A 24,723-nucleotide genomic window follows, 5' to 3' on the forward strand; every position below is an offset into this window, starting at 1 on the left:
GGGTTAAGTGCTTGAGATTATTTTCTTAATGTTCAAATTGGCGAGTACTATGTCAGAGTTCATATGTGTCTGTTTTGTTTTATTTAACATCGTATGTATGTTGGAATGTTTAATAAGCTCTCTTTACCGTCTCTCCCGTGTCAAGTGGGTGGTGTCTCCAGGAGACAAAGCCAAATACGATGAACTGTTCAGCAAAACAGATGGGGACATGGATGGTCTGGTGTCTGGACCTGAGGTCAGAGATATCTTTCTTAAGACTGGCCTGCCCTCTAACACGCTAGCACGCATCTGGTAAGCAGAGATGGCAAATGTTTCCCCTCAATTGCACTGCCTGCAGTTTAGGCTTGAATACCTGCCACTGGCACCTTGACACTGAATGGCCTTGACACTACCTGCCACTGGCGCCATATCAGTTTTTAGACTTTTTCATTCATGTTCACCACATATCACAACTTTGTTGTCAAGTTACTGCACAATAAATCAAAAATAAAATGCATACAATTGTCCTGCTGGACTTATTGCAGACATCATATTTGTATAAAAAAGAATTACATATTACATGGACCTCACACCACCTCACGTCAATCTTTCCTTTAACATTTACCCCAGAATATCATATCAATTTCTGTTCTTGTGTCATTTTGTCTGTATGCATATTAACTAAGCTTCTAGCCACGGAGCATGGGGTTCATTATTCACACTATTAACAATAGCCTTTTGCCTGAGGTGTAAATCATTACTACGTTATGTCATGGGTGCGTGTCTGTCTCAGGGAGCTGTGTGACATCGGAGATATAGGGAAGCTGACCAGAGAGCAGTTTGCCCTAGCACTGTACCTCATCAACCAGAGGCTGACCAAAGGTCTGGACCCTCCTCAGACTCTCTCCCCAGAAATGATTCCCCCCTCAGACAGACTGAACATCAAGCAAGTGAGTCACTTACAGAATATTTGTCAATTTAAAGTCTGTTAAATCTACTATTTTTTTACCTAAAAATCCTTCCCACCCCTGCTAATACAAGTACTAATAACATTGTGATGATAACAAACTAGGAAAGTGTTTCTTTGATCCCGGCTGTCTGATATAGCTCTTTCTCATTGTTTATGTGAACATAATGTGAGGACATCTGCTTTGGAGGTTTTTGTTGTTGATGTTTCTTAGTTCAGATGTTTCTCTTGCATCAAAGAGGCAGCTGCCTGCTGCTGCTGTGTGTCATCTGTTATCTCTCCCAAGCTGGCATTATCACCAGCCCTCAATCAATGCTTAATGGAGGATGATGTATAACTTAACCCATTAAAACCGGGAAAGCTATTATATTTTATACTTTTTTTATTCAAAAATAGTATAACATTTCGTGCCTCGAAAGGTTGTAGATCTGCAAAAAAATAATATTTGTGAAAATCTTATATAAGATAATTTATATATTTTTAAAGCAAACAAAACATTTCTAATATCTTGGCTTTGGGGGGTCCCTGGGAAAAAATATTTTGAGATGGGGGTCCGCGGCCAACGACACATCATTTTGGGGGTCCTTGACATGAAAAAGTTTGAGCACCACTGATAGCGACATACGTTAGGATTTAAAAGACATTTTTTGATTCGGCCTCAGGTCTTAATGGGTTACTGTTGGGATTAGTCAATAGACAGTTATTTTGCTGATACAAAGATGTCTATTTATTTGTTTTTAACTAACCTTTTCCTTCCTTGTGGTGTGTCTCTGTGTGTTTGGATTTTTTTTCCCCCTCTAGCTTGCGGCTGTGTATCTCTGTCGCTCTCTGTGTGTCATTCTCTTAAGGTTCAGGTTCACTCTGTGTTTGCACTCCACACATTATTATGCATAGTTCACTTTACATACTGTACATGTAGTGATGATGTCTCTCTAATTTCTCGTGAGAGAGCGTGTGCTTACCTTACTGAGTCAAATGCTTCTCAATACTCTGCAGAGGCTGCCTTACCTTGTCCTCTCCTCTTCCCTGGCTAACACAGAAGTCCTTTATTTTCTGCTATTTTATAATTTTCTGTTATGAGGCTCTCATTAGGCTGGAACACACTTGTCGTTTTCCCTGTGTTGCAGGCTAGTTGACAGTTATAACTAATCAAGAAAATTATAATGAATGAAAATCAAAGTGGTGAAGCTGTATTCAGACAATAGCCCCAGCCCTGACAACAGTATCGTGCCAAAGATGGAGCTGTGTTAGTACTGTGGAGAAAGTGGGGCAAGTAGAGTGGATTCCTCCTAGTCTATTGAGATACACCCAATGTGCCACGCCTGGGTCTTAGTGGGACTTTTGCTTCTTTCAAATACTTGCGTAACTTATTTTGTAAAAAAAAACTGTAAGAGAGATTCCAATATTTAGAATCTCAGTCTACCATGTGTTGTAGAACCTATGAAATTACCATATTAAAATAACCTGGGCTCCAGACTGCAACCATTGGATCACAGATTATTATTTTACTTTCCAAATGTTCAAGCAAAATGTGTAATTAGTTGCACCAGTGGAATTTGGAAGGGGTGTTATTTTGTCTGCCCTTACAAAAACAGCGATGTAAGAATAATGGTTTGTATGTATAGTAAACAGCAACCTCACAGTGGCACACTGTGCGTTATGCTAAGTGCATAACGCAGTAAATGCACCCACTGAAACAACACTAGCATTCACCCTCTGTTTTACACCTGTAAACCTGAAATGTGACAATATAGTTGATTCTGATTCATAATGAACTTCAGAATCGGTTTTATTTGTTGCATCACAGTCTTGCAGGTGTAAAATGCTCACGGAAAATCAAACTCTTTAGTATCTTTTTAATATTTAGTTTTGCACCAACTGTGGAAAAAGACTGTGAAACTAACTAAAGATAGATTTTGGCAATAGACTTTAGCCATGGCTCTGTTACCATTTTGTTTTATGGTGTAGATAAATTCAACACTGGTCATAATGTCACCAAAGACCGCTATATGATGAAATATTGATATAGCTTAATGATCTTCGTATTAGATAATATACTACTAATCTAGTAAATTATACATATTGATATATTACAGGATCCCAAGACAAAATGCGAGCGTGACCAAATGTTTCAGCACGTGAAAGAGTCAGTGGCACCAATTCAGCTGTTAAAACAAGTTAGTCTGGAGCCCTGTTAAGTGAATGAGTATATGAAAGAAGCCGTCCGATCCAGTGCCTCCACTACGGGCCACCTTTACTAGGTCCTATCGGTGTCAGTGACATTACATAGTCTGTTTAATGTTCTTTCCCATCCCTAACCTGTTTCTACATCACCTCAGTAGCTACCTAGTAGATGCCATTTGTAATTTAGTTTAGTACATTTGTTTGTGCTTGGCTGTGAATGTGTTGTCTCCTTCCTTTTGGTGCATCTTCAATTTCTCCGCATCGTACACTGTAAAATCCTGTGTATGAATTTAACCCATAAGGGACAGTTTTTATACTCTTAAAAGGATCCCTGGCTAATAAGCCTTAATACATTATAATTGCCCTCTATAACAAAACATTTTAATTAAAAACTTTAAATATTTTATTTATTTTAGAATTAGTTCATCTTTCACACAATAGGGACAACTCCCATTGCAAGTTGATGATGTCATTTGTCCATGCGTGGTCCAGCTGTATGGAATGTAAATGCATGTGCTAATAAAAAGTATTAAAAATATTGCTTTGCCGATTACCAATACTGCCAAAAACGTAAAAAAAAATATATATATTTAAAAAATAAATAAATACATTCGCACACAGAACCAGGAGATAACGTGATCCAAAGATTTGCTGCTCCATTAACTTCCTGGTTAACTTATTACTTAAAAAGGCTGTATTTTGGCTCCTGTGTGTACTTTTTCTTTACTATTTTTATTATTTATTGGCCGAGACATCAATGGAGATAAATATTCTGTGACTACTTGAAAAAGGTAAGAAAAACACATGCATTCCATAAGGCTGGACCACACATGGACATATGACATCAACTTGCGACAGAAGCGGTCCCTATTGAGTGAAAGACAAGCTATTTCTAAATTAATTAAAATATTTAAGGTGTTTTTCATTTCTAATTAAGTTATATAGGGTAATTATAATATAATGTATTAAGGCTTATTAGCCAGGGATCCTTTTAAGAGTGTTAAATTGACACACAGGATTTTAGAGAGTCATTTTGGGGTCCTTCTCAAAATGAGTTTTTATGTTATCTAATGCGGGTCCAGTTCTATTTAAAGTTAATTCCTATACACAGTACTAGGTTTCATCAGTTGATTGTTGTCCATGTATTGTATGTTGTGTTGCTGGGCCTGCGCTAGTGAGCGTCTATCCATGGTTAAGTTGTCCTCTACCTTGCTTGGTCTTCAGAATAATTTGGCCAACCTTGCAGCTGACTTCTCTGCCATCAAGGAACTGGACTCCCTCAGTAACGAGATTGTGGACCTGCAAAGGTGAGCTTCTCTTAAAGAAATGTTTAAAGTCCATTGGAAACGAAGTCTGAGGAATGGGGTTGTACCTCAAAAAGAGAGTACTTGTAGGGCTGCAACTATTGATTATTTTCTCAGCGATTATTGCATTGATTACTAAACACTACTTTTTTACTCTCCTGCCATCTCTCTCTCTCACTACTTTTTTACTATTACTAATTAATTAAATAATCTTGAAGCGTGTTTTTAAATATATTTTCTTAATATTTATGTATCAACGAATTGATGCAAAGATTTAATTGACTAAATTCATTAGTCTGATTAACCACGTAAGCCCTATTTTATCCTTTGACTAAAGGCCTTTGCACACAGGGTGCAATTAGTCAATCAGTTTTTAACCGCATCCGAAAAAACGCACAAATCGAACTGGGTTCGATTGAAAAAGAAAAAAAGCATTGCGGCATCGCATCGCCGCACGGGGTGTGCATGAGGTCATTGAGAACCATGTCCGTTTTTTCTGTGCGGAAATCGCACCCTGTCTTTACAAGGGTGTTGTGCAAACATTGTAAAAATAGCCGGTCTACAAGCTCAGAAATGCGCCTTATTGCAATGCTTTGTTAGATTGTAGATTGGATATTTTCACTATTTTCTTTTTATTGTTGAGAAAAAAAGACGATGACATTTCTGTTTCCTCCCCTAAAATTGATGACCACATTGAAGAACAAGAAATTGCATCCATAAAGTATATCTCTCTCACATGTGCACAGCACACAAAGAAAAAACGACCACATCTGTGCTTTTTGATTTAGTTCGTAGGATGTGAAAGAGAGCAGATGGCTTTAGAGAATTTCTTCAAAGGTTTCATTTTTAGCTTCCGTTTTCTCAAAGGTGACAGTGAGCAGTGAGCCTTTTGGTGCCCACAACCACACACAGAACTACACACGCATGCACAACTTATGCCATAGGCAGAGGACAGCTGTTTAACGGGTGGGGGTGGGGGGGTAGTAATAGTGTATAATAAGAGCAGAGTTATTGCGACGGGCAGCAGATCAAGGAGGGAGATGAGCTAAGATGTTTCATTGTTGTTTCTTCAAATCTATCCACAAACATGGCACTGAAGATGATGGGTAAGAACAGATTACCATCGCTGTTGTATTCTGGTTAGTGTGGCTTTACAGGATGAAAATATAGACCTGTCAGAAAGGGGTGGCATTTTTTGATGAGACGGTTGACGATGTTGAGAAAATTAGAAGTTGAAGCTGCGTTTTGAAACTTTAATTTTATTTATCACCTAGCCTGACGGAGAGTAGTTCTGCGGAGCGCCCCTTTCTAGTTGTTGTTATTGTTTTGTGACCGCTAGGGGCACTCAATCAGAACTTCCCTTTCTGTCCTGTGACACTTATGGTTTTCTTTTATTTCCAAGCTCATTGTCAAGCTCTTTTGGTTCTCCTTGCTCATCCATATTCCGTCATGGATCGATCGTAACCTTCCTGTAAATATCTTAATGGAATCATGCATCTCAAGAACAAGATAATTGAGAACCCTATTATTTATTAATGGGACTGATGTAGATTGACGTGGGTCAGTTTGTCCTTTAGTAAGAAATGAAAAGATTACTGTAACAATTATTTTAACATTGCTATTATTATTGTTATTTTTTTACTTCATTCCTATCAGGGGAATATTAGAAAGATTCAAGATTCATGTTGTGCATTTTAGTTGCTGTATCTTACCTTTCATTGTGCTTCTCAGTGCTCAAACATATTGTTGTAGGAGTGCATATGAGAGATGGGTTTTCAGAAAGAGGCCATACAGGATGTGTAAAACTGCTGCTCCTCCCCTTCTTCTCTCCCCTGCTTTCCTCCTGGCTGGGCTGTAGTCAGGGAGAAAGGAGAGAGAGAGGTTGGGCAAAAAAAAGATGATAAATGTAACAGGGCTTGACTCAGCCTTACTCCTCCCTCTCTTCCTCCACCTCTCGCGCTCTCTCTCTCCTCAAGGCAGCCATCTGTCTCTCGCTCCTCATCATCAACACATTAACTGGGCAAACGCGGACACTGCCTCACTCACACATGTTCTCGTCACACTGACACAAGCATAGAGCAAGCAAACTCACACACACAGACACGCTCCACCTCTCCAGCTCTTTCCACGCTCCACACTTCCGCTCTCTGCTCCAGCTGCGGGGTGTGGTGTCAGGCTAGGATCATGGTTGTCCAGGGAGAGGAGCTGCTGGTTGAGAGGCCTGGTGGTGGTGGTGGTGGAGGTAGAGGAGGTGGTGCAACAGAGGGCTGGCTGGGGTTGGAGGGAATGGGGCTGGGAGGACTGGGCGCACTCGGCCTGTCCTCCTCGGTGGCTAAATACTCCTGTCTGCTGTGCTGGACCCCCAGGGAGAAGAGTACGGTGGAGCAGGAGATCAAAGAGAGCGAGGAGACCATCCGGCAACGCAACAACGAAGTGCAGGTGAGACCACCGGCTGTCTGTTCGTCTGTCCCTCTCTCCATCTCTCAGGGTGGAGATTTTTCAGTTATGTATTTTAAAATGCTGAGTGTACAAATGTTCCAATCACTAGTTATACAGTAAGGTCCAAATGACCCATAAGGGTCAATTTGGTTACATCTTTATAGTGTACACTACAGAGTTATAGTTAAAAATGGATATTAAATGAAAGATTTTACTGTGTGCTGGTGCTCCAAATTAACTGTCTCTTTTATTAACTGAGTGAAAGTAAATTTCATTTTAAAATGTTTTACTGTGTTGTTTTATTACAGCTTTTCAAAAGGAGACATTTAGCCAATTTCCTTCCATAAACAAGAAAAAATACATTTGTGTTCTTACATACTGTTGTTACTGAATACCTTACCCTGTGCCTTTTTTGGGGGGTTTGTCCCCATTTCCTTACACATAGTTAGGCAAAGGAGAACATGAATTAATAGAATGGGAGATACTGTAAATGAACTACTTAATAGACAGGCAGAAAGAACCGGTGTTTCCATACCCTTATCCTTATCTGTATCATACAGATAAGGATAAGGGTATGGAAACACTGGTTCTTAAATATCAATCAATAACATCATTGATGCTTTGGCTGACCAATAATCTATTTTGCCAGCAGCCAGCCCCGGTAGAGCTCACTGTTAATTATATTTTGAGAGAGAGAGGGAGGCTGGTGTCCTTGTTCTAAGAGTGTCTGCAAGGCTCCCTGCTCCGAGTCTGACTGATGAGCTCTATTTTTGGAGCAGACGAATTTAAAGGGATAGTTCACTCCCCCACACTCCACTTTTGGGAAGCAGTTTTGACATCTGAGTGTGTAGGTGGGTCTCAGGAGAATGTCATGTTGATGGAGGCAATTGTCTAAGCTGCTTCCCTGGAGCATTGGCTCAAGGCTGAGTGCTGTGGATATTTATATTGTGTAGGAGGTGGGCCACCATACATCACACTTTGAGTGTTGGTAGTCATGACTCAAGTTCAACCCGCTCCCAACACCACACGGGCGCACACACACACACACACACACACACACACACACACACACACACACACACACACACACACACACACACACACACACACACACACACACACCTCTTTTTTTTGTTAACGTCTACCCTTCTGTCTCCTAATAATTTCCTCTCTGATCCTGCTCTTCACTGAATTAATTTCCTCTCCTCTTCCTTCCTATTGTCCTTAGTTACTGTATGTACAGCATTTCTTGTAAAATTCAGATATTCCTTCTGCAAACCCCAAATTCTGTCTGCAGGGACTAACCTAACCCTGGCCTTCAAAACACACACACGTTTTATACCTCTTTATGCACTGTATGTGCCCAGGGCATAGTGGATGAGACAACCTTGTATTTAGCTGTCCCGTGCTATACACATTTCAGGACTAATAATTTGGTTCCATAATTCAGTATAAAGGTCAATTTATGCTTTCTGCGTGTCGCCAACATCTGTAGGACCTGCAGGACGAGGTGGCGAGGGAGAGCGGGGAGCTGCAGCGGCTCCAGGCCCAGCGGCAGGAGGTCCAGGAAGCTTTGGACGAGCTGGACCAGCAGAAGGCCTCCCTGGAGGAGCAGTTGTCCCTCATCCGCCAGCAGACCAGCAGTGAGAACCAGCTGGTAAAGGTCCTTACACACCTGGGCAGTTTCTTTCATATGATTTTAAAAAGCCTGAAAAAGTCATTAAGTCATGCACCCGGCAAGAATGTGAACAAACACCAGTGCTTTTCTCACCGTTCTCAAAAGAGATATATTTCGTAAAGATGAGGGTCAATAGTAATTAGTTACAAATCGTCAAAACATTCTAAACTAGGCTTAGTTCCTTAGGGGTCCAGTTAAACTTCAGCCATCTTGATCTCTTGATCTTGGGTGTCCAGTTAAACTTCAGCCTGTTCTTGCTGGTTCTCTTGCATGTCCCTATGTGTTAATGTACACTGTGTGTTATGTGTTAATGTATACTGTGTGGTTGTGTCTATATACCCAGATTTCGTCGCTACAGTCAGAACACGAGGAGCAGGAGCAGAAGATAGGTCAGTATGAAGAGGAACTTGTCCAGGCCAGAGAGGAGCTTCTCAAGCTGCAGGACGAGACCAGGAAACTGGAGGAGAAGGTCCAGGCTGCCAGAGAACAGCTCTCACCTCTGCAGGACTCTGTATACCACTCTTTCACTCAGGTTGCACAGGTTAGTGTCCGTGTGTGCACACACACACTCAATTGCATGTTATCACATGGTTGATAATAAGCTGTTCAGTTAAACAGCCTTGGTTGTCACCAGAAAAACCCAGGAAAACGCCCCCATTCGGTCCAACACAACATTGTCTGGAAATCACAGATATGTAGAGTTTCTGCAAGCACACGCAATAAAATAACATGTTTTCGGTGATTTGATCAGGACATCCCTACTTAATTAACCATGTTGCTTGCCATAAATGATGAATTTTCAACTACAAGAGGCATCATCACTTTTCAGTTGATCATATGTCACCATACACTTTTTTTGTATGAGGTTGCGACCTCTTCTCTTTCTCCATTTCATTTTGATTGTCACATGCACACACAGTTGGCATGGTCTGCCGCCTTTCAGATGCCTACATGCCATTACTTTATGTTTTATGTTGAATTGACTGTCAACTTGTGTAGCCCTAATGTCATTTGCTGTTGTCACACCTGATTCCAGGTCCACTGTAGAGGGAACAGAAAGACAAACGCTAATCGTCACAGAATGAAGTAGTATAGTGTAATGTGGACTTATTTGGCCTCAGATCGGTCGTGGGAAGGAGCTTAAAGACACTGGAGCTTCACACCCTTTCTATGAAAAGAACCACAGTACAATATTATATTCTTTCTTCATCCTCTCTCTCCGTCATTCAGGTACAGCAGAAACTGAATGACCTCCAGGTGGAGGAGCGGTCAGTGACAGCCCAGCTCAGCTGGAAGAGAGCGCTGGAGGACAGCTCACCCGTCATGGTCAACGGCTCGGCGGGCCCATCGACAGAGCCGCACCAGGGGGACCTCTTCCAAGAGGACCACCCTAAAGAGCTGAGGGACAAAGATCCAGCCGCCAACAGCCCTCGGCTAAATGCGCCGTCTGAGGAAGAACATAGAGAAGAAGGAGAAGAGGAGGAAGAGGAGAAGGAGGAGGAGAGGCCTAAGACTCCAGAGGAGCCAAAGCCGAAACCTGATCCCTTGGATGATCTCTATAGTTGCCTAGCCTCCGCTGATATCTATAGTAGTCTGTCTACCATTATGAAGCCTCAGGTGAACATTGCATTGTTAATAGTTGCATTGTTATAGTAGTTATGGTGGCAAAACACATGATTTTTGTTTTGCCACCAAATTAGTCACAAATGGTCTCATGTGTCATATGACAATGACTAAACAGGGTTTTGATACTACCTTTGCCTATCACAATTTTGTGGACAGGGCCTATTTCTTACGAGAAACACCATATATGAACGCAACATCCAATCATACCCAAATTGGAATAGCCTGTTGAGGGGCCTCTATAGAGACAAACTATTTCCCCACGCAGCTTCCTCATGTCCTGATTGCTGCACTCCATTACTAACAGGGTTTGATACTACCTTTGCCTATCACAATTTTGTGTACAGGGCCTATTTCTTACGAGAAACACCATATATGAACGCAACATCCAATCATACCTAAATTGGAATAGCCTGTTGAGGGGCCTCTATAGAGACAAGCTATTTCCCCACGCAGCTTCCTCATGTCCTGATGGCTGCACCACATTACTAACATAGCCCTTGGTAGGCAACCAGGCCTGGTGGAGGTCTGCACTCTAAGCTCGCCGCTCCAAGGAGCGTACTTTTCTAGTTTTTTTTATTTCAACCTCATTTCTTTTAATGACTATCAGGTAAACCATTGCAGAAACTGAGTAAAATATTCATTAACAAAATTCTATTTTGAAACATTTAAATCTGCTGGAGAGTTATGTAGTTCGGCATGAGCACGTTGTTTGAACTCAACAAGAAACGTCATTGTTTCTTGATGTCTTCTCCGTGTCCCCAGGAACAGAGCAGTCCTACAGTCGACGGATCACCAGAAGAGACAGAGGAGTCGGCTAAATCCAGCACACCAAATGTAAGACACCTTCAGAACTACAATCTAAAAAACAACTTAGATTCATCTCTGTATTCCTACATTATAGATAAGTGTGGTATCTGACTCAGGTTCACTGTTGATTTGTATAACATATTTATTAACAACAACATTTGATGTTCCAGTGTCTCTAATCTTCAGCCTAGTGAACACAGCCCTGTCTGTCTGTCTGTCTGTCTGTCTGTCTGTCTGTCTGTCTGTCTGTCTGTCTGTCTGGTTGTCCAGCAGGTTGCCTCACCAGAGCCAGAGAGGAAAGAGGATTCAGTTGTCTCTGAAACCAGCCCCTCTCCACTGCCACCTCAGCCTGGTCCCCGCACCTTACCACCCCAGACCAGCCCCCCCACACTACCACCCCAAACCAGTCCTCCGACCCTACCACCCCAAACCAGCCCCCCCACCCTACCACCCCAAACCAGTCCTCCGACCCTACCACCCCAAACCAGTCCCCCTACCCTACCACCACAAAGTAGTCCCCCTAATCTTCCTGAATTAGACTTCTTCCAGGCAGATCCCTTCACTGATGGTGAGTCCCTTTTTAAAACTCAGAGGGAAACCTAGATTACAAATGTAATTCCCTAATACGTCCTTGGTTAACCAAAAAACACTCTACACTAATTAATTTGTAATTTTGTTGACACGACCCAAGTGCTACTTGTCAAAAAAGCTTTTTCAGCTAATTGTTGCGTTAACAGTATATATAAATGAGCCTTTGCAGTTTGGTTCCTGTTTATTATAGTCATGGAATTATGAACTACATGAATTCATGTTTTTCTTTTTTCAAGTTTGATACATACACATGCATCCTTCAAATAGGATTTATTATGTTAACTTAACAGTTTGTGTTGCTGGAATAAAGTGTATTTGTTTGTCTCCTTTGTAGAGGATCCATTCAAAGATGACCCATTTGGAAAAGTAGATGTTCCTGGTGAGTGATCACTAGCATAACATGAGCGTAATAGATGCAGGTGAACCTGACATACATATGATTATTCAACTCTGATTCTACTATCTAAAATTCTATCAACTATTTTCCCTACAATCAGATCCATTCGGGGGTGACCCATTCAAAGGTTCAGACCCCTTTGCGGCGGACTCTTTCTTCAAACAGTCCGGCGCCGGCTTCTCCTCTGAAGATCCATTCGCAGCCTCAGCAGACCCGTTCGGCGACGGCACTGGCCTTCCAGAACCAGACCTGTTTGGACCAAAGCTCAATAATAGAGCAGCTACACCAGCGGCAGGTCCAGACCCCTTCTCGTCCAAACCTATCAACACAGATACAGCAGCCAAGGATCCTTTCAGCTCTGTGGGTAACAATATGACTGATTCTGACCCATTTGGAGCCAAAATTAATGCCTCGGGGGAGCCGGATCCTTTTAGTTCCCAAGGCAATGGAGGTGTGGATCCCTTCAGCTCCTCCCCTCCTGATGTAGATCTGGCAGTGGTGAGTTCTGCTAAAAGAGGTTATCACTCCTATCAGGCCTGTACCACTCTGGTATAATTTGTTGTTCCTGCTGCACTCAATTTCATTAAAAAAAACTCTCTTTCTGTCATTTAGAAGGACAGCACATCAACCAATGATCCATTCGCTCCAGGTGGTACCACAGTGAGCACAGGTTCAGACCCAGGTACAGCTGGTGGCATGGCGCCCCCTTCTGGTGAAATAAGTAGTAACGAAGCAGCTATTGAAATTCAATTGTGTATAATTTATGTGTGTGTGAGTGGTACAAATCAGTAGATCTAATCTACGTCTTCCCTTTTCCCTCCCCATGTGTCTTTTAGATCCATTTGCTGCAGTGTTTGGTAATGAGTCATTTGGCGGAGGCTTTGCTGATTTCAGTGCCTTGTCTAAGGTAATTTTCAGGTGTAATTGTGTGAGGTTATCGTATCACAAGATGTTCAAATGGGGTTTGTGTGTGTGTGTGTGTGTGTGTGTGTGTGTGTGTGTGTGTGTGTGTGTGTGTGTGTGTGTGTGTGTGTGTGTGTGTGTGTGTGTGTGTGTGTGTGTGTGTGTGTGTGTGTGTGCAGTATAAGAAAGGAACATTGTGATGATCTGAGCATTGACTCATCAATGTTGAATTGAAATGTGAGACTGTGGAAGGAGAAGGTGTTCTGACACAATGACCTCCATGGCAGTGTGTTTGACTACAAAAACAAAATCACCACAATGCAGATATAGTAACCATGTTGGGGTTTTGTTAGGCAACAAAGAAAAACCAATACATGGTTCAAAATTAAAGAAAATAATAAGTTCACACTAACCTGCTTAAACTACTGTAAAAGCTCCAATAATAACCAGGTCTCAAATAGTGGAGGTGTAAGTGGCTTTGCAAATAAATGCTGGCTCCCAATCAAAAACATAAAATAAATATTGGAAATACCATAAAGGATCTGGTGGACAATCCACCATAATTTACATTACCACAGAAGTAATGATGAAACTGGTTATTGGCTCACTTTTCAGAGCTGGCAAGCACAGGACAGCTAAATAACACTTCCATTACCAGAGTTGTCTGATAGCTGAATATCCACTGCCAACTTGTAAACAAAGCCATGGTTGTTGTGCCATGTGTTTTGTCACGTTTTCTCGGCTGCAAGAGAACGTCCACATCCAGTTACGTAATCAGTTGACTGGTGGGACCGTTCTCTAAAAGGTTTCACCGGCCCCATTTAAATGGAAAGGCCAATGCTGAATTGTGATGACGCTAGTGTCTGTAAGCATTTCAGTGATATCTGGAGATGGTTATGGTTGATATTGAAGTGCCGGTTTAACATCTGTGATGCACACCATTTAACCACGTGAAGCCTAGCTCACGAGTTGTGAGCTTGTAGATCAGCTATTTTCAGTGAAGCTATTTGGGGTAGAGTGAAAAAGGAGCAATATAGAGCCTTGTTTTTCTAGTCATTACTGAAAATACAGACGGCTGTACTTTTTATTCACATTGAGTTCAATTCAACTGCTCTGAATTCTGAAATCAACTCTTCGGAAATGTAAAGCTACAGTATTACATGTTGCAGTTTTTGTGATTTCTCTGGTATTCTTGTAGTCTAATGGCGCTGATCCATTTGGCACCAACAATAAGAACCTGTTCCAAGAAGACAGCCAGGCCCCCAGCTCTGATGTGCCCCCGGCCCTGCCCCCCAAGACGGGTACACCAACGAGACCTCCCCCTCCACCCCCAGGTTAGGATTAGATTTGTTATGACACATCTCTTTTTAAAAGCAAGGCATGGATTGGCTCCGCAATAGCAGATTTCTACTGTTTCTTCTAGTGTTTAACTCCATTGATTCTTAGTCTGGAAGTGAAGTGTTTTAATGTTTTCCTGTACCAAAGGAATAATGTGTTTTCTCTATGGTGTGCATGTGTGTGCGCGCGTGTCGTCCGTGTCTGCATCTGTGTGCGTTTCTGTCCTGTGGGTCTGTCTGTATGTTACTTGTCTGTCCAGGTAAAAAGTCCACCATATCCAGAACAGAGTCTTCGGACTCATTCCACCGACGAGGGCACTTCCTCCCCCAGAGCTCTGGGGAGTTCTCCTCCTCCTCCTCCACCTCCTCCCTGCCTGTCAAGGAACCCTCGGCCGACCCCTTTGCCCCATCCTCCCCTCCTCGACACAAAGCACGGGAGCCCGACCGATTTGCCAGCTTTGACAAAGTGAGCAACTCCCTCTCGCCGTCTCCCTCTCCTACACCTGAGTCTCAGTAGCCACGCCCCCCTCTGCCTTTTTTTTTTGTTTGTTTGTGTTCTCACTAATGAACCATATCTACCTATACAACAAAGCCACACCCACATATTAAACAAGGCCAGCTTTGTAAGTCACTCCATCCACTGCCAAAAAACAAACAAAAGAAAGAAGCCTAATTAACTTATAAAAGTCAGCTCAGGTGCTTTAGGTCACATTAATCTTTTGTTTTGATGATTTAATATTATTATTATTATTGTCTTGAACCAGAGTAATTCATACTTTAACATTTATTTTATTTTTTCATGTTTTCCTTGTGTATCACCTTCTTCTGGTGTATATATCCGATATTTTTCATGAATGGGATTTTTCTATCTAAACCTGTACTTATTTTTAAGTTGCTGATATATTTGCACTGATTTCACTGTGATTTAAAATGTATTTATAGCTGAGGGGAAATGAATTGAACAGATTTTATGTGCAATCGCCTGTATAGTTACAGACAAAAGTCACAGCTTAAAACTACTGAGCTGCTGCCTTGTAGACGCAAAGTTACTCTTATTGGTTGGCAATGGATGGAGAGATGTGAGGCTGCTTGTTATTGGCTGATGGTAGTAGTCCCATGTCAGCCTGCTAATAATACATCCCATGTTATTTTTATCTCAAGTTAAACCCACTTTTGGTGTCCTAAAAATAATTGATGCAGGATGTGCTATCATGGGGTTGATGTGGGACAGGCAGCATCGACATTATAATGTGATAGAAAGTAGGTTTGATTTATCCCCTCTCCCGTTTACATGACTGCATCCCGCATGACCCCTGCACGCACTAACTGTCCTTTTTCTGATTGGCTGGCTCCCAATGACTCTTACCACTATCTTCACCATTGCCCCGCACAGTTTAGTGTTTTTCCTTCCACATCCTACTCTGTTCATTCCTATCTCTGATGTGGTCAGCAATGCACTGTGATGTGGAGAAACAGACCCGCTGGTATTGTGTGTGCGTGTGTGTGTGTGTGTGTGTGTGTGTGTGTGTGTACGTGTGTGTACGTGTGTGTACGCCTCCTTCCATCTTTTCTCTTCTGTCAAAGAAGTTGAATAAAGTGTTTAATCAAGAGCACCATCTCTGGCTTCTGTGTGCATCCACGACATTTCCATCACACTATCTCCACTTCCATTTACTGTCTTCACCTTCTTTACACAGTAAAATCAATAGTGTTCATGAGAGTTTGTGTTCGTCAGCGTGTGCAAATGTTACCAAATGGACTGTTGCGGGTTCATTTGGTTGCATTTGTACAAATTGCTGTGATGAAGGTCGGATAGCCTAAACGCCTGTCATCTCTGTCACCTTGAGGCATATGGAACAATAAAACCTGAGTGTTCAGGGTGTGGTGGAAACACTCAGACTTATTAAATAAATGAACGCTGAGGATTTTACTGTGTAAGCATTTATTACTGGTCTTAAAAGATCAGGCTAACCCAGATGATTATGATATACATTTTAACTAAGCCTGAACACTTTTGAGCCTTCTTTGGTATGCACTTTCATACACCTGTTCTTATATGTTTTAACCATGCATGTTCTGTACTATTTAATGTTATGAGAAAAGCACTGGACTACCCGCTGCTAAGTGTCTCTGCTAATTTTACTTTGCATGGGTGAACAAACGCCATTGAGCAGTACGTTCCTAATCACATCTCTTGTATGTGGTTAACTCACCTCACTTGTATGTTGCCTTCCTGAAAAAGACACCAACTTACCTGCACCTTCCAAGAAATCATATTTTTTTTTAATTTACATTTTCTACACAATTTGCATCTTATTTGTCAACCAATTAAGGGGCATAAAAACATAGCCTGATGTTGTAGTTTGTTTTCCAGCTAAGGGTAAAGACTTCCGCAGACAACCGAACTGTAGCTAATTAAAAGGAATAATGGTGTGTTCAATTTTGGTGCCCAGAGCCATGGGTGCAGCCATATATAAAGTAGTTAACAGTATTGCCAATTTCACATTGGCACACCTAAATCTTGACACACCCATTATTCATTTGATTAGCTGCAGCTGTGTTTCTTCATGGTGTACTATCGGGTGTGTTCGGAAATATGCTCTGAGAATCTGCTCCAATTTTGATGACGCTCAATTAATCTACGAACGGTCAGATACGGTAGATAATATTCAAATTCATTAAAATTTACGTGAATTCATCTCATGTATAAACATGATTATACCTGTTTTGTTACACATACAGTAGATCTTTGTTGAATACGGTAAGAAGCCATCGCATTTTGCAATGACTTCCTTTATCATTGTAAACCAATGTTCAGACACTCGGAACATCTCAGCTTTTCTCTCAGAGTGCTCAGTGTGCTCCCAGAGCGCAGAGCTCACAATTTTCGAACGGCAACTCTCTGACCGCTCTGAATTTCCGAACGACCAGAGAGCATCGTGGGTGTGCTGTTCTCCAAGAGAATATTCATGAATGCACCCATAAGGTCACCCATGTGACGTCCAGCTCGTGTGAAGCGTGGGGTTCAACACTGGTGAACTTTGACCGGGTGCCAACCAATAGGTTTTCTTTAAGTGAGCCAACACTCCAACATAAGTCAAATGAACTACACACTGGAACACTGGCACTCCTGCAGGCACAGTCCACATCCCCACAAGATAACATGGGAATGAACACATCTAAAGCGCGTCTGAAGCGCATGTACGACCAGGCTCTCAGGGTTAAGTCACACACATGTTACCCAACCCATGTTATCTTGCGGATTGTTGGCAATGCCGGTTTTCTGGTGTGCAGTTTGTTTGACTTACGTTGGAGTGCTTGTCTCACTGAAAGGAAACTACAAGCGAAATGCCTTCCAGGTGTGGTCAACGATACGCACTTCTTTCTTATTGTTTGACACCCGGTAAAGGTTCACCAATTTAGAACATAATGCGTTGAAGGTGATATGTCAAGACACTGCAACCGGATCTCCACCTCTTCACTCCCATAAGACGTCTCGGTAATGGAGACGCTGACGGTTCTGACGTGTATGTGTGCCCTCATGCAGCCTGCCATATTTGCACTTGCTGTAGTTTTTAACCTGAACCCGAAAACAAACAAACAAACACAATCAGCCAAGGGTTTCATTCCCCTTAATATTTATAGTGTGCGTTGTGACAATTCATTTGCTTGTGTGTTTGGAGTAGGGATTACATGATGTCCATGGCTTTCAGAGTTTAAGATGCAAGTGTTCCATGTGTTATTGTTAGTTCGTTCTCAAGGTTTCTCAATAGTTTTTGTGTCATCTACACTAGCAACTAGAAAAACTTTTTTATTCTTAATTACTTCCCATCAGGAGAAATGTTTGGATTGGTATATGGATGCTCTATGTTCTGCACAGTCAGTGGGAGCCAGCAGACAGCTCTGTCAACCAGTTTTCATCTCAAAAGGATTGCTTATAGAAGTGTGTTTGTTTGTCTGTGTGTGCCTTCTCTTGTTTGTTTGTATGTTTGTGTGCTTTTGCCAACTTGTGTGTGCATGGAACAGTACCCAACAGAGGAAGACATGATAGAGTGGGCAAAGCGAGAGAGCGAACGGGAGGAAAAGGAGCGCCTCGCCAGACTCACCCAGCAGGAACAAGAAGACCTGGAGCTGGCCATCGCCCTCAGCAAGTCTGAACTCTCATGAGTGGCGCCCTCTAGTGGCGTGGCTTGGCATGGCACTGCCTGCCTTAGCCGAGCAAGCACCAAAGCAAAGACGTGGGGGGCTCTGTTGGACAGACTCAGCAACAGCATCACCCACTGACCCCTAAAAGAGACAGTCTCAGACAATACCCACCTTTTAAGTCTTCCAACGCTACGTCCTCAGCCTGTTCTCACAAATCGCGTTGCAAAATCGCGTTAATCCACCTTTTGTTTTCTTTGGTCTGACTCGGTCGAGGTTGCAGGAGGAGAGAATGATGAGATTACATGGACTTAAGGGGGACTATGTTGTAATGCAGTGATTATAGACTAAACGAATGTCAAAGACTGGACAGAATGATTGTCATGCCCCCTCCCCTGATTTCAACATAAAGGACAAAGCTGACATTGTTGCATAATGCATTACATGTACAGTTCAATATACAGTATATATTTTAACACCCACCCCAGCCTCTCTCCACCCAGTTCAATATGATCCTAACACGCCTGTGGAATTGCTTTCAGGACAGTCATAGTTGTCTGCAGTTCCTGGTGTTGTTTTGTTGAAATTTAGTTGATGCAACATTTTGGTTCTGCAGTATTCTTCAGACTTATAGCATGAACAAATCTGTCTTAACTCTAATATACATACTGAGCCTTTGGAAAAGTGTATTTCCTGCATTAATGGCTTGGTTTGTCCAGTTTTCAACTCCAATATACAATAGATACTAATAGTGGTGATACGAAGAGGGAAACTACAGTTCTTATGCGGAACAACTACATCGACTACATTTTCTTTACATTTCCGCAAGAATTATTGATTTGCTCTTGTTTGCTTTGGGGCCTGTATTCATAAAACCGATTAGAATAGGAGTGTTCATTTGTCACCAGCCTGCTGAGTGAAGATAGAATGTTTGTCAACCAGTACTGTCCCTGATGCAGCCCACTTCCACCCTGCCACAACAGTTAATTTTATGGTCATGCTAATTTAACACTGTTGCTTCCTGGTTGTTTAAATCACAATGAAAAGTGAAGAAGTTTGACTTTTGGGAAGTTTGCCAGTAATGTTTGATTGTCTTGTACAAAATGATTGATCTTTGAATGGAAAAGTATATATCTATATCTATAAATGATTTGTTTGTGAACTAGAAACTGGATTGTAACAGAGAGGAATGGCTGTGTGTAAAAACAAAAACAACTAAAATGGCTTATATCTGCTTTGCCTCTTCTGTCCCCACCTCTGTAAATCTATGTAGAATATCCCAAAAATGTAACTCACCACGCTTGGTTCTTGCTCTTTACTTACACAGATACATATCTATGGTCCATATACCATTGGTATGTCAGGATCTACAGTGTAAATAACCTGTTTAACCAATAGCAAAGCATTTAAAAGAGCCGGCCAGGTGAGGTCCCATTTGCGAAGTATGTCATATGTTGCTGCTGCTTTATATTAGCATTTGTATAAAACGTTTATGTTTCTGGATGTTTTGTGTTTAACTGAGGTGCTTCCTTGAACTGTGGTTGACTGCATTTCATAGTCTTATATGAATGAGAAAAAGGTCATTTAAGTGTGTCTGCTGTTTTGTACAAAAGCCTCTGTTCTGTCTATGAACCTCATGCTCATGGGGATTTAACTTGCAAAAACTTGTTGTGTTGCCAGGGGCGGGGTAGTGATGGTGGTTGGGACTCCAGAAGAATGAGTCTCCAATTCTATTATACAGTGATATGTTCTGTTGGCACGTTCACATCTCCAGCGTAGGGCCAGTCTTTTTGTTTGTCCAAGAGAATGATCAAAGCCCCTTATCGGAGCGTGCTAAACTGTGAATGAAGGTTTTTAAACAAGGGAAGGCCTGATTTGAAAAGTGAGAGGGCTCTGTGCATTCTTTATCTCAACTGTTTTCTGACCAAATTGCACAACTGGTATGGACATTTTTTCCATTGCTAATCTGTCCAGGCCCAGCATTTATGTTTATTATGGTCATTTCAGCACTTCCTACTGATGTAAGTCCTTCATCGACAAATACATTCATTGTAAATACAGTGAAACAAGAGATTGCTGAAGTCTCTTTTCATACCTGTAAATGTTGACTTTAATACCATTATCTTGTACTTAAGGCCACCAGACACATCCTTTGTATAGACTCACCTCTTTTACAAGTCAAAAACCACTTATGTTTCTAGGCTTATACATGAAAGCCTTTTTAAAAAATCTAGCTAATTGTATTTTATTTTGTATTTTCTAACATGTACGAAGAGTTATTATGGGGAGGTTTGGTCAGAATATGATATGCATTTAATTGAAAAAGGAACAATAAATCTAAACAGTTTAGTTGGTGTTTGTCTCTTGTCATGCGTTTACCATGAAGTTGTTTGTGTGTGTGTGTGTGTGTGTGTGTGTGTGTGTGTGTGTGTGTGTGCGCGCGCGTGCGTGCGTGTGTGTGTGTGTGTGTGTGCGCGCGCGCCTGACTATGCCATGTTCTCTAAAAACGACTGGGAAAAAACACATATAGACAGATTTGTCATTGATTGGATTAGATTTTTTTCAAAGGTGAATTCATACCAGTGTGTACACAGCTGAATGTCCAGCTGAGTGAGTGAATGTGGATAGCCCTGGTGGTCCAGAGCGTTAGCGAGTTCTCTCATAGACCGAAAATTCCACTGCCGTGCGAGGTCTCCAACTTTAGTAAAAATAAACAAAACTATTTCGCTACTCACCGAAATAAAGGCAGTTTTGTTTTGTCTATTCTCCAGGGTGGGAAGCCTCTCTGGACCCCACCTTCTCTGTATAATACACCTTTTGGGCAGAAATAAAATATGTCCGCCAGACAGAAATTATTTATTTACTCCACTGCGCCCTCTACAGATCTGGCCAATAGTAATTTATATTAACCATATCTGTAGAGGGCGCAGAGGAGTAAATAAAATAATTTCCATCTGGCGGATGGATTATATTTTCTGCCAACAAAGTGGATTATACAGAGAAGGTGGGGTCCTGAGAGGCTTCCCACCCTGGAGAATAGACTTTCAACAACACAAAACTGCCTTTGTTTCGGTGAGTAACGAAACAGTTTAGTTTATTTTGGCTAAAGTTGGAGACCTCGCACGGTAGTGGAATTTTCGGTCAATGAGCGCGACTGGCAGGGCGTTAGAGAGAGAACTCACTAAACGCTCTGGACCAGGGCGGTTCTTTAAGACCTAGGAAGGCCAACCCCCACTAGACGCCACATTCCGATGCATTTAAATGTAGAACTTATTATTATGGAGATGAGAGGCTCCGCACCTTGGTAACCCAGGAAGGAGGAAGACGCCCTACTGTACAGCCTTCTGTAATTTCCTGGCTGGATATACACACTGCACACACCTCAGCTCAGCTGCCCACCACAGGTAGACTGATCTGCTCTGCTCTGCTGCTCATGTCCATGCAACGTGTAGAAAGTTGTTAAAGCCACTGTTTTCCGTTCTATATATCTGGATTTCGGTGGTTGTGTAATGAGTTTTATTACTAATTGGAGGAGAAGCGTGAAGAAAGATGACATCAAAAAGTGAGTAGCTCAAGTTTATGGGAAAAGCATGATCATGTTGACCACTTTTCTATGAAGATGTATCTATAGTGAGTGTTGGTGTGTGGGTTGTGGTGGCGGCGCTGTGTTTGCCATGTCCGCAACAATGTTGCCCACACGCGACTGTCAGATTGAACAGGTCGTGCGTGTGAAAGGTGAGCGTGCGTTGATACAACTGCACGGTAGGGTTATATTGTGTAGACGAACGGCATAGATAGCCTACTTTTAACTAACACATGCCATTGCTTATAGCCTTAGATAACGACTCGTAGATCGTAGATGTATTTTATCGATTTTGACATTTATCCCCAGTTTGTCCTGAAATGTCACCAGTAAAGCCCGTATTTCTCCGAACATGCACAAATGCAAAATATAAGGTGCTTATCCGCTTGCCCCAAATGTTAACTAGGTGTCTGGTGTGTTTTCGCAATGTATTAGTCCATATTTTTCAATAAACAAGTGTCTTAATCCCGTCTGTGGCCGAACGCCATTTGTCCCACCTCGTTTACTTCCTGTTTACATTGAGTGTAATTCTGACTTTCACCGGGTGCGCCACCAAGTTCTCATTTAGAACTTCTGACAGAATCGGCCACAGACGGGAGTAAAACACTTCTTTATTGAAAAATATCGACTAATACATTTCACAAACAAACCGGACACTTAGTTAACATTTGGAGCAAGCGGGTAAGCACCTATATTATGCATTTGTACATGTTCGGAGAAATACGGGCTTTACTGTGAAATTCCAGGGTAAACTGGGGGGGTGGTCGCTAAGACTCTCGTAGATACAAAAGTAAATGACTCGATAAAATACATCTACGATAGTCTCGATCTAAGCCTAACATGCTTAGTGATAATAATAATAATAGTTTAATTTAATGTCTTAAATAGTTTAATTTCCCTTCCATTTAAGCTACCCCCAAGCCTCTGCATCAATGTAGTGCTAATAGGCTGTTAATAAATATAAATAGCCTATTGCTTGAGTCTGCTAATGAAAAAAAAAAAAACTTTTTGAAATGAATGTAAAACACACTGGAAGTCAGTCATTAACTAGTCATGTGTTTACAAGGACTAGTAGGCAATAGGCATATCATTCCTTAGATTGAAACAGATGCTTTCTGTTTTATTTAAGCTACAGAGAAATGTGCTCCAGTCAGTCTTGTATTCAGACTAAGGTTCATCATTATTATCCCACTGACAGCCTGGTGTACATTCTGTACCCACTGCCACTACTCTGTATGAGGGAGCATTTCACCACTACAGTACAAACCTTGTGACTATCTGCTGCTACTACCATGAAATTGCTTTAATTATCATTATATCCTGATTCCTATTATAATAAATATGATGTTCATTCAGTATTTTCTTGTACGATACATTGTTTGTGTAAGCGCTAAACGGAGTAGGCCTATGTAGGATTATAATTCAAATAGACATAAAATAAATGTATAATACAATTATAAAAAAAAGTTTTACTGTTGATTGAGGATCTGTAAATTCTAGTTACACTGTGTAATTTCGCTAGCTTTTTTTGATTGATTGATTGATTGATTGATTGATTGATTGATTGATTGATTGATTGATTGATTGATTGATTGAATAATGAATTAACTGTATGCAAATAGAACAGTGGTAGGCTTATACAATGACGCTAAAAGGATTACCTACACCAAAAGCCCTAAGGGCTTGTTTCCATTGTGGTCCTGTGGTCCATCATTGTTTGGTTTTCCAGTATCTTGGCATATAACATCACCTCTTCTCACAGCACCTATGTGACAGCCATTATGCTCCTCTCTCTAAATTAACATTTGACCTTCTCCCCAGTGATGCCGTGCAGGCGAAAGAAATCTCTGACAGCCCTGACTCCCCAAGCCGGTAGGTTCACATACATTATTATGCTCTCTGGAACATGTCGCCTACATGGAAATGACACATACAAGTAGCATGCAATGTATCCAAAAATATTTGAAGTATACAGTAATTGTTATTATTCATAGTCATAATTATGCTGATGTGGTCTGTAATGATGAAGTTGGTCCTCTGGGCATGGTAAGAATCATAATAAGTGGATTGTTGTGTTCTTAGGTTGTCAGTCATCAATGGTCCAGAGCTGGATCCTATCATCACAGATTTCAAGTAAGTGTCTTCTTTTAATAACATGTTATAAATCTTTAGTTATTCCAGTGGTAATGGACCAGCCAATCAGTATTGGAGCTGTTTAATTCTGAGATGATATGAACACTAACATGAAAATTAGGGTTGTCCGATATTGGCTTTTTTACCGATAACCGATATACCGATATTGTCCAACTCTTAATTACCGATACCGATATCAACCGATACCGATATATGCGGGGATTATTGTGATTAGGGTAAGCTCAAATTTCATATCACACACACCATATACAGTAAGAACTCCTGTAACTTATTTATAAAGCAAAAAAAAAAAAAAAAAAAAAAAAAAATTTTTTTTTTTTTCAAAAACCGATACCGATATTTTCCCGATATCAATTTTTATGCTAATATCGGCCGATAATATCGGGAGGCCGATAAAATCGGACATCCCTAATGAAAATAAATATGTATTTATTTATCCTTAGCTTGAAAGTAAGCTACTTGGTTGTGCCATTTAAAATATGAATGACCTGAACCTTTTCAAAGGTTGTATTATTTGTTTGTAATATCCATGAACAATTTAAATGTTATGGGTCAATCATTTCCATGACCATTTCAGTTTTTGAAGTAGATTTCTATAGGCATTAGCTGGCATTTATCATCACAGATCATT

The 24,723-nt window shown here is 41.3% G+C and overlaps 2 protein-coding genes across 5 annotated transcripts in view; both read left to right on the top strand.

Moving 5' to 3' along the window:
• The window catches only part of eps15 (epidermal growth factor receptor pathway substrate 15), a 33,108-nt gene extending 12,399 nt beyond the window's left edge, over window positions 1-20,709 (top strand). The window contains exons 10-25 of one of the 4 annotated variants that reach the window (XM_084065905.1): window positions 146-291; window positions 773-929; window positions 4,355-4,437; window positions 6,801-6,873; window positions 8,369-8,536; window positions 8,895-9,092; window positions 9,782-10,168; window positions 10,940-11,011; window positions 11,255-11,552; window positions 11,910-11,954; window positions 12,073-12,470; window positions 12,585-12,654; window positions 12,809-12,879; window positions 14,074-14,209; window positions 14,473-14,678; window positions 18,239-20,709. In XM_084065905.1, coding sequence (XP_083922031.1) covers window positions 146-291; window positions 773-929; window positions 4,355-4,437; window positions 6,801-6,873; window positions 8,369-8,536; window positions 8,895-9,092; window positions 9,782-10,168; window positions 10,940-11,011; window positions 11,255-11,552; window positions 11,910-11,954; window positions 12,073-12,470; window positions 12,585-12,654; window positions 12,809-12,879; window positions 14,074-14,209; window positions 14,473-14,678; window positions 18,239-18,379 — 2,649 coding nt within the window. In that variant the 3' untranslated portion in view covers window positions 18,380-20,709. The other 3 variants (XM_084065906.1, XM_084065908.1, XM_084065907.1) reach the window with 3 other exon arrangements.
• A 978-nt stretch (window positions 20,710-21,687) lies between these two features.
• ttc39a (tetratricopeptide repeat domain 39A) overlaps window positions 21,688-24,723 on the top strand; it is a 37,217-nt gene continuing 34,181 nt past the window's right edge. Inside the window, exons 1-3 of the mRNA XM_084066351.1 lie at window positions 21,688-21,917; window positions 23,760-23,810; window positions 24,021-24,071. Of these exons, the coding sequence (XP_083922477.1) occupies window positions 21,865-21,917; window positions 23,760-23,810; window positions 24,021-24,071 (155 nt within the window). The 5' untranslated portion in view covers window positions 21,688-21,864. The remainder of the gene's footprint in view (window positions 21,918-23,759; window positions 23,811-24,020; window positions 24,072-24,723) is intronic.

Source organism: Gymnoscopelus microlampas (genome assembly GCF_963454915.1).
Source record: "Gymnoscopelus microlampas genome assembly, chromosome: 9".
In the NCBI taxonomy this organism is placed as follows: Eukaryota; Metazoa; Chordata; class Actinopteri; order Myctophiformes; family Myctophidae; genus Gymnoscopelus; species Gymnoscopelus microlampas.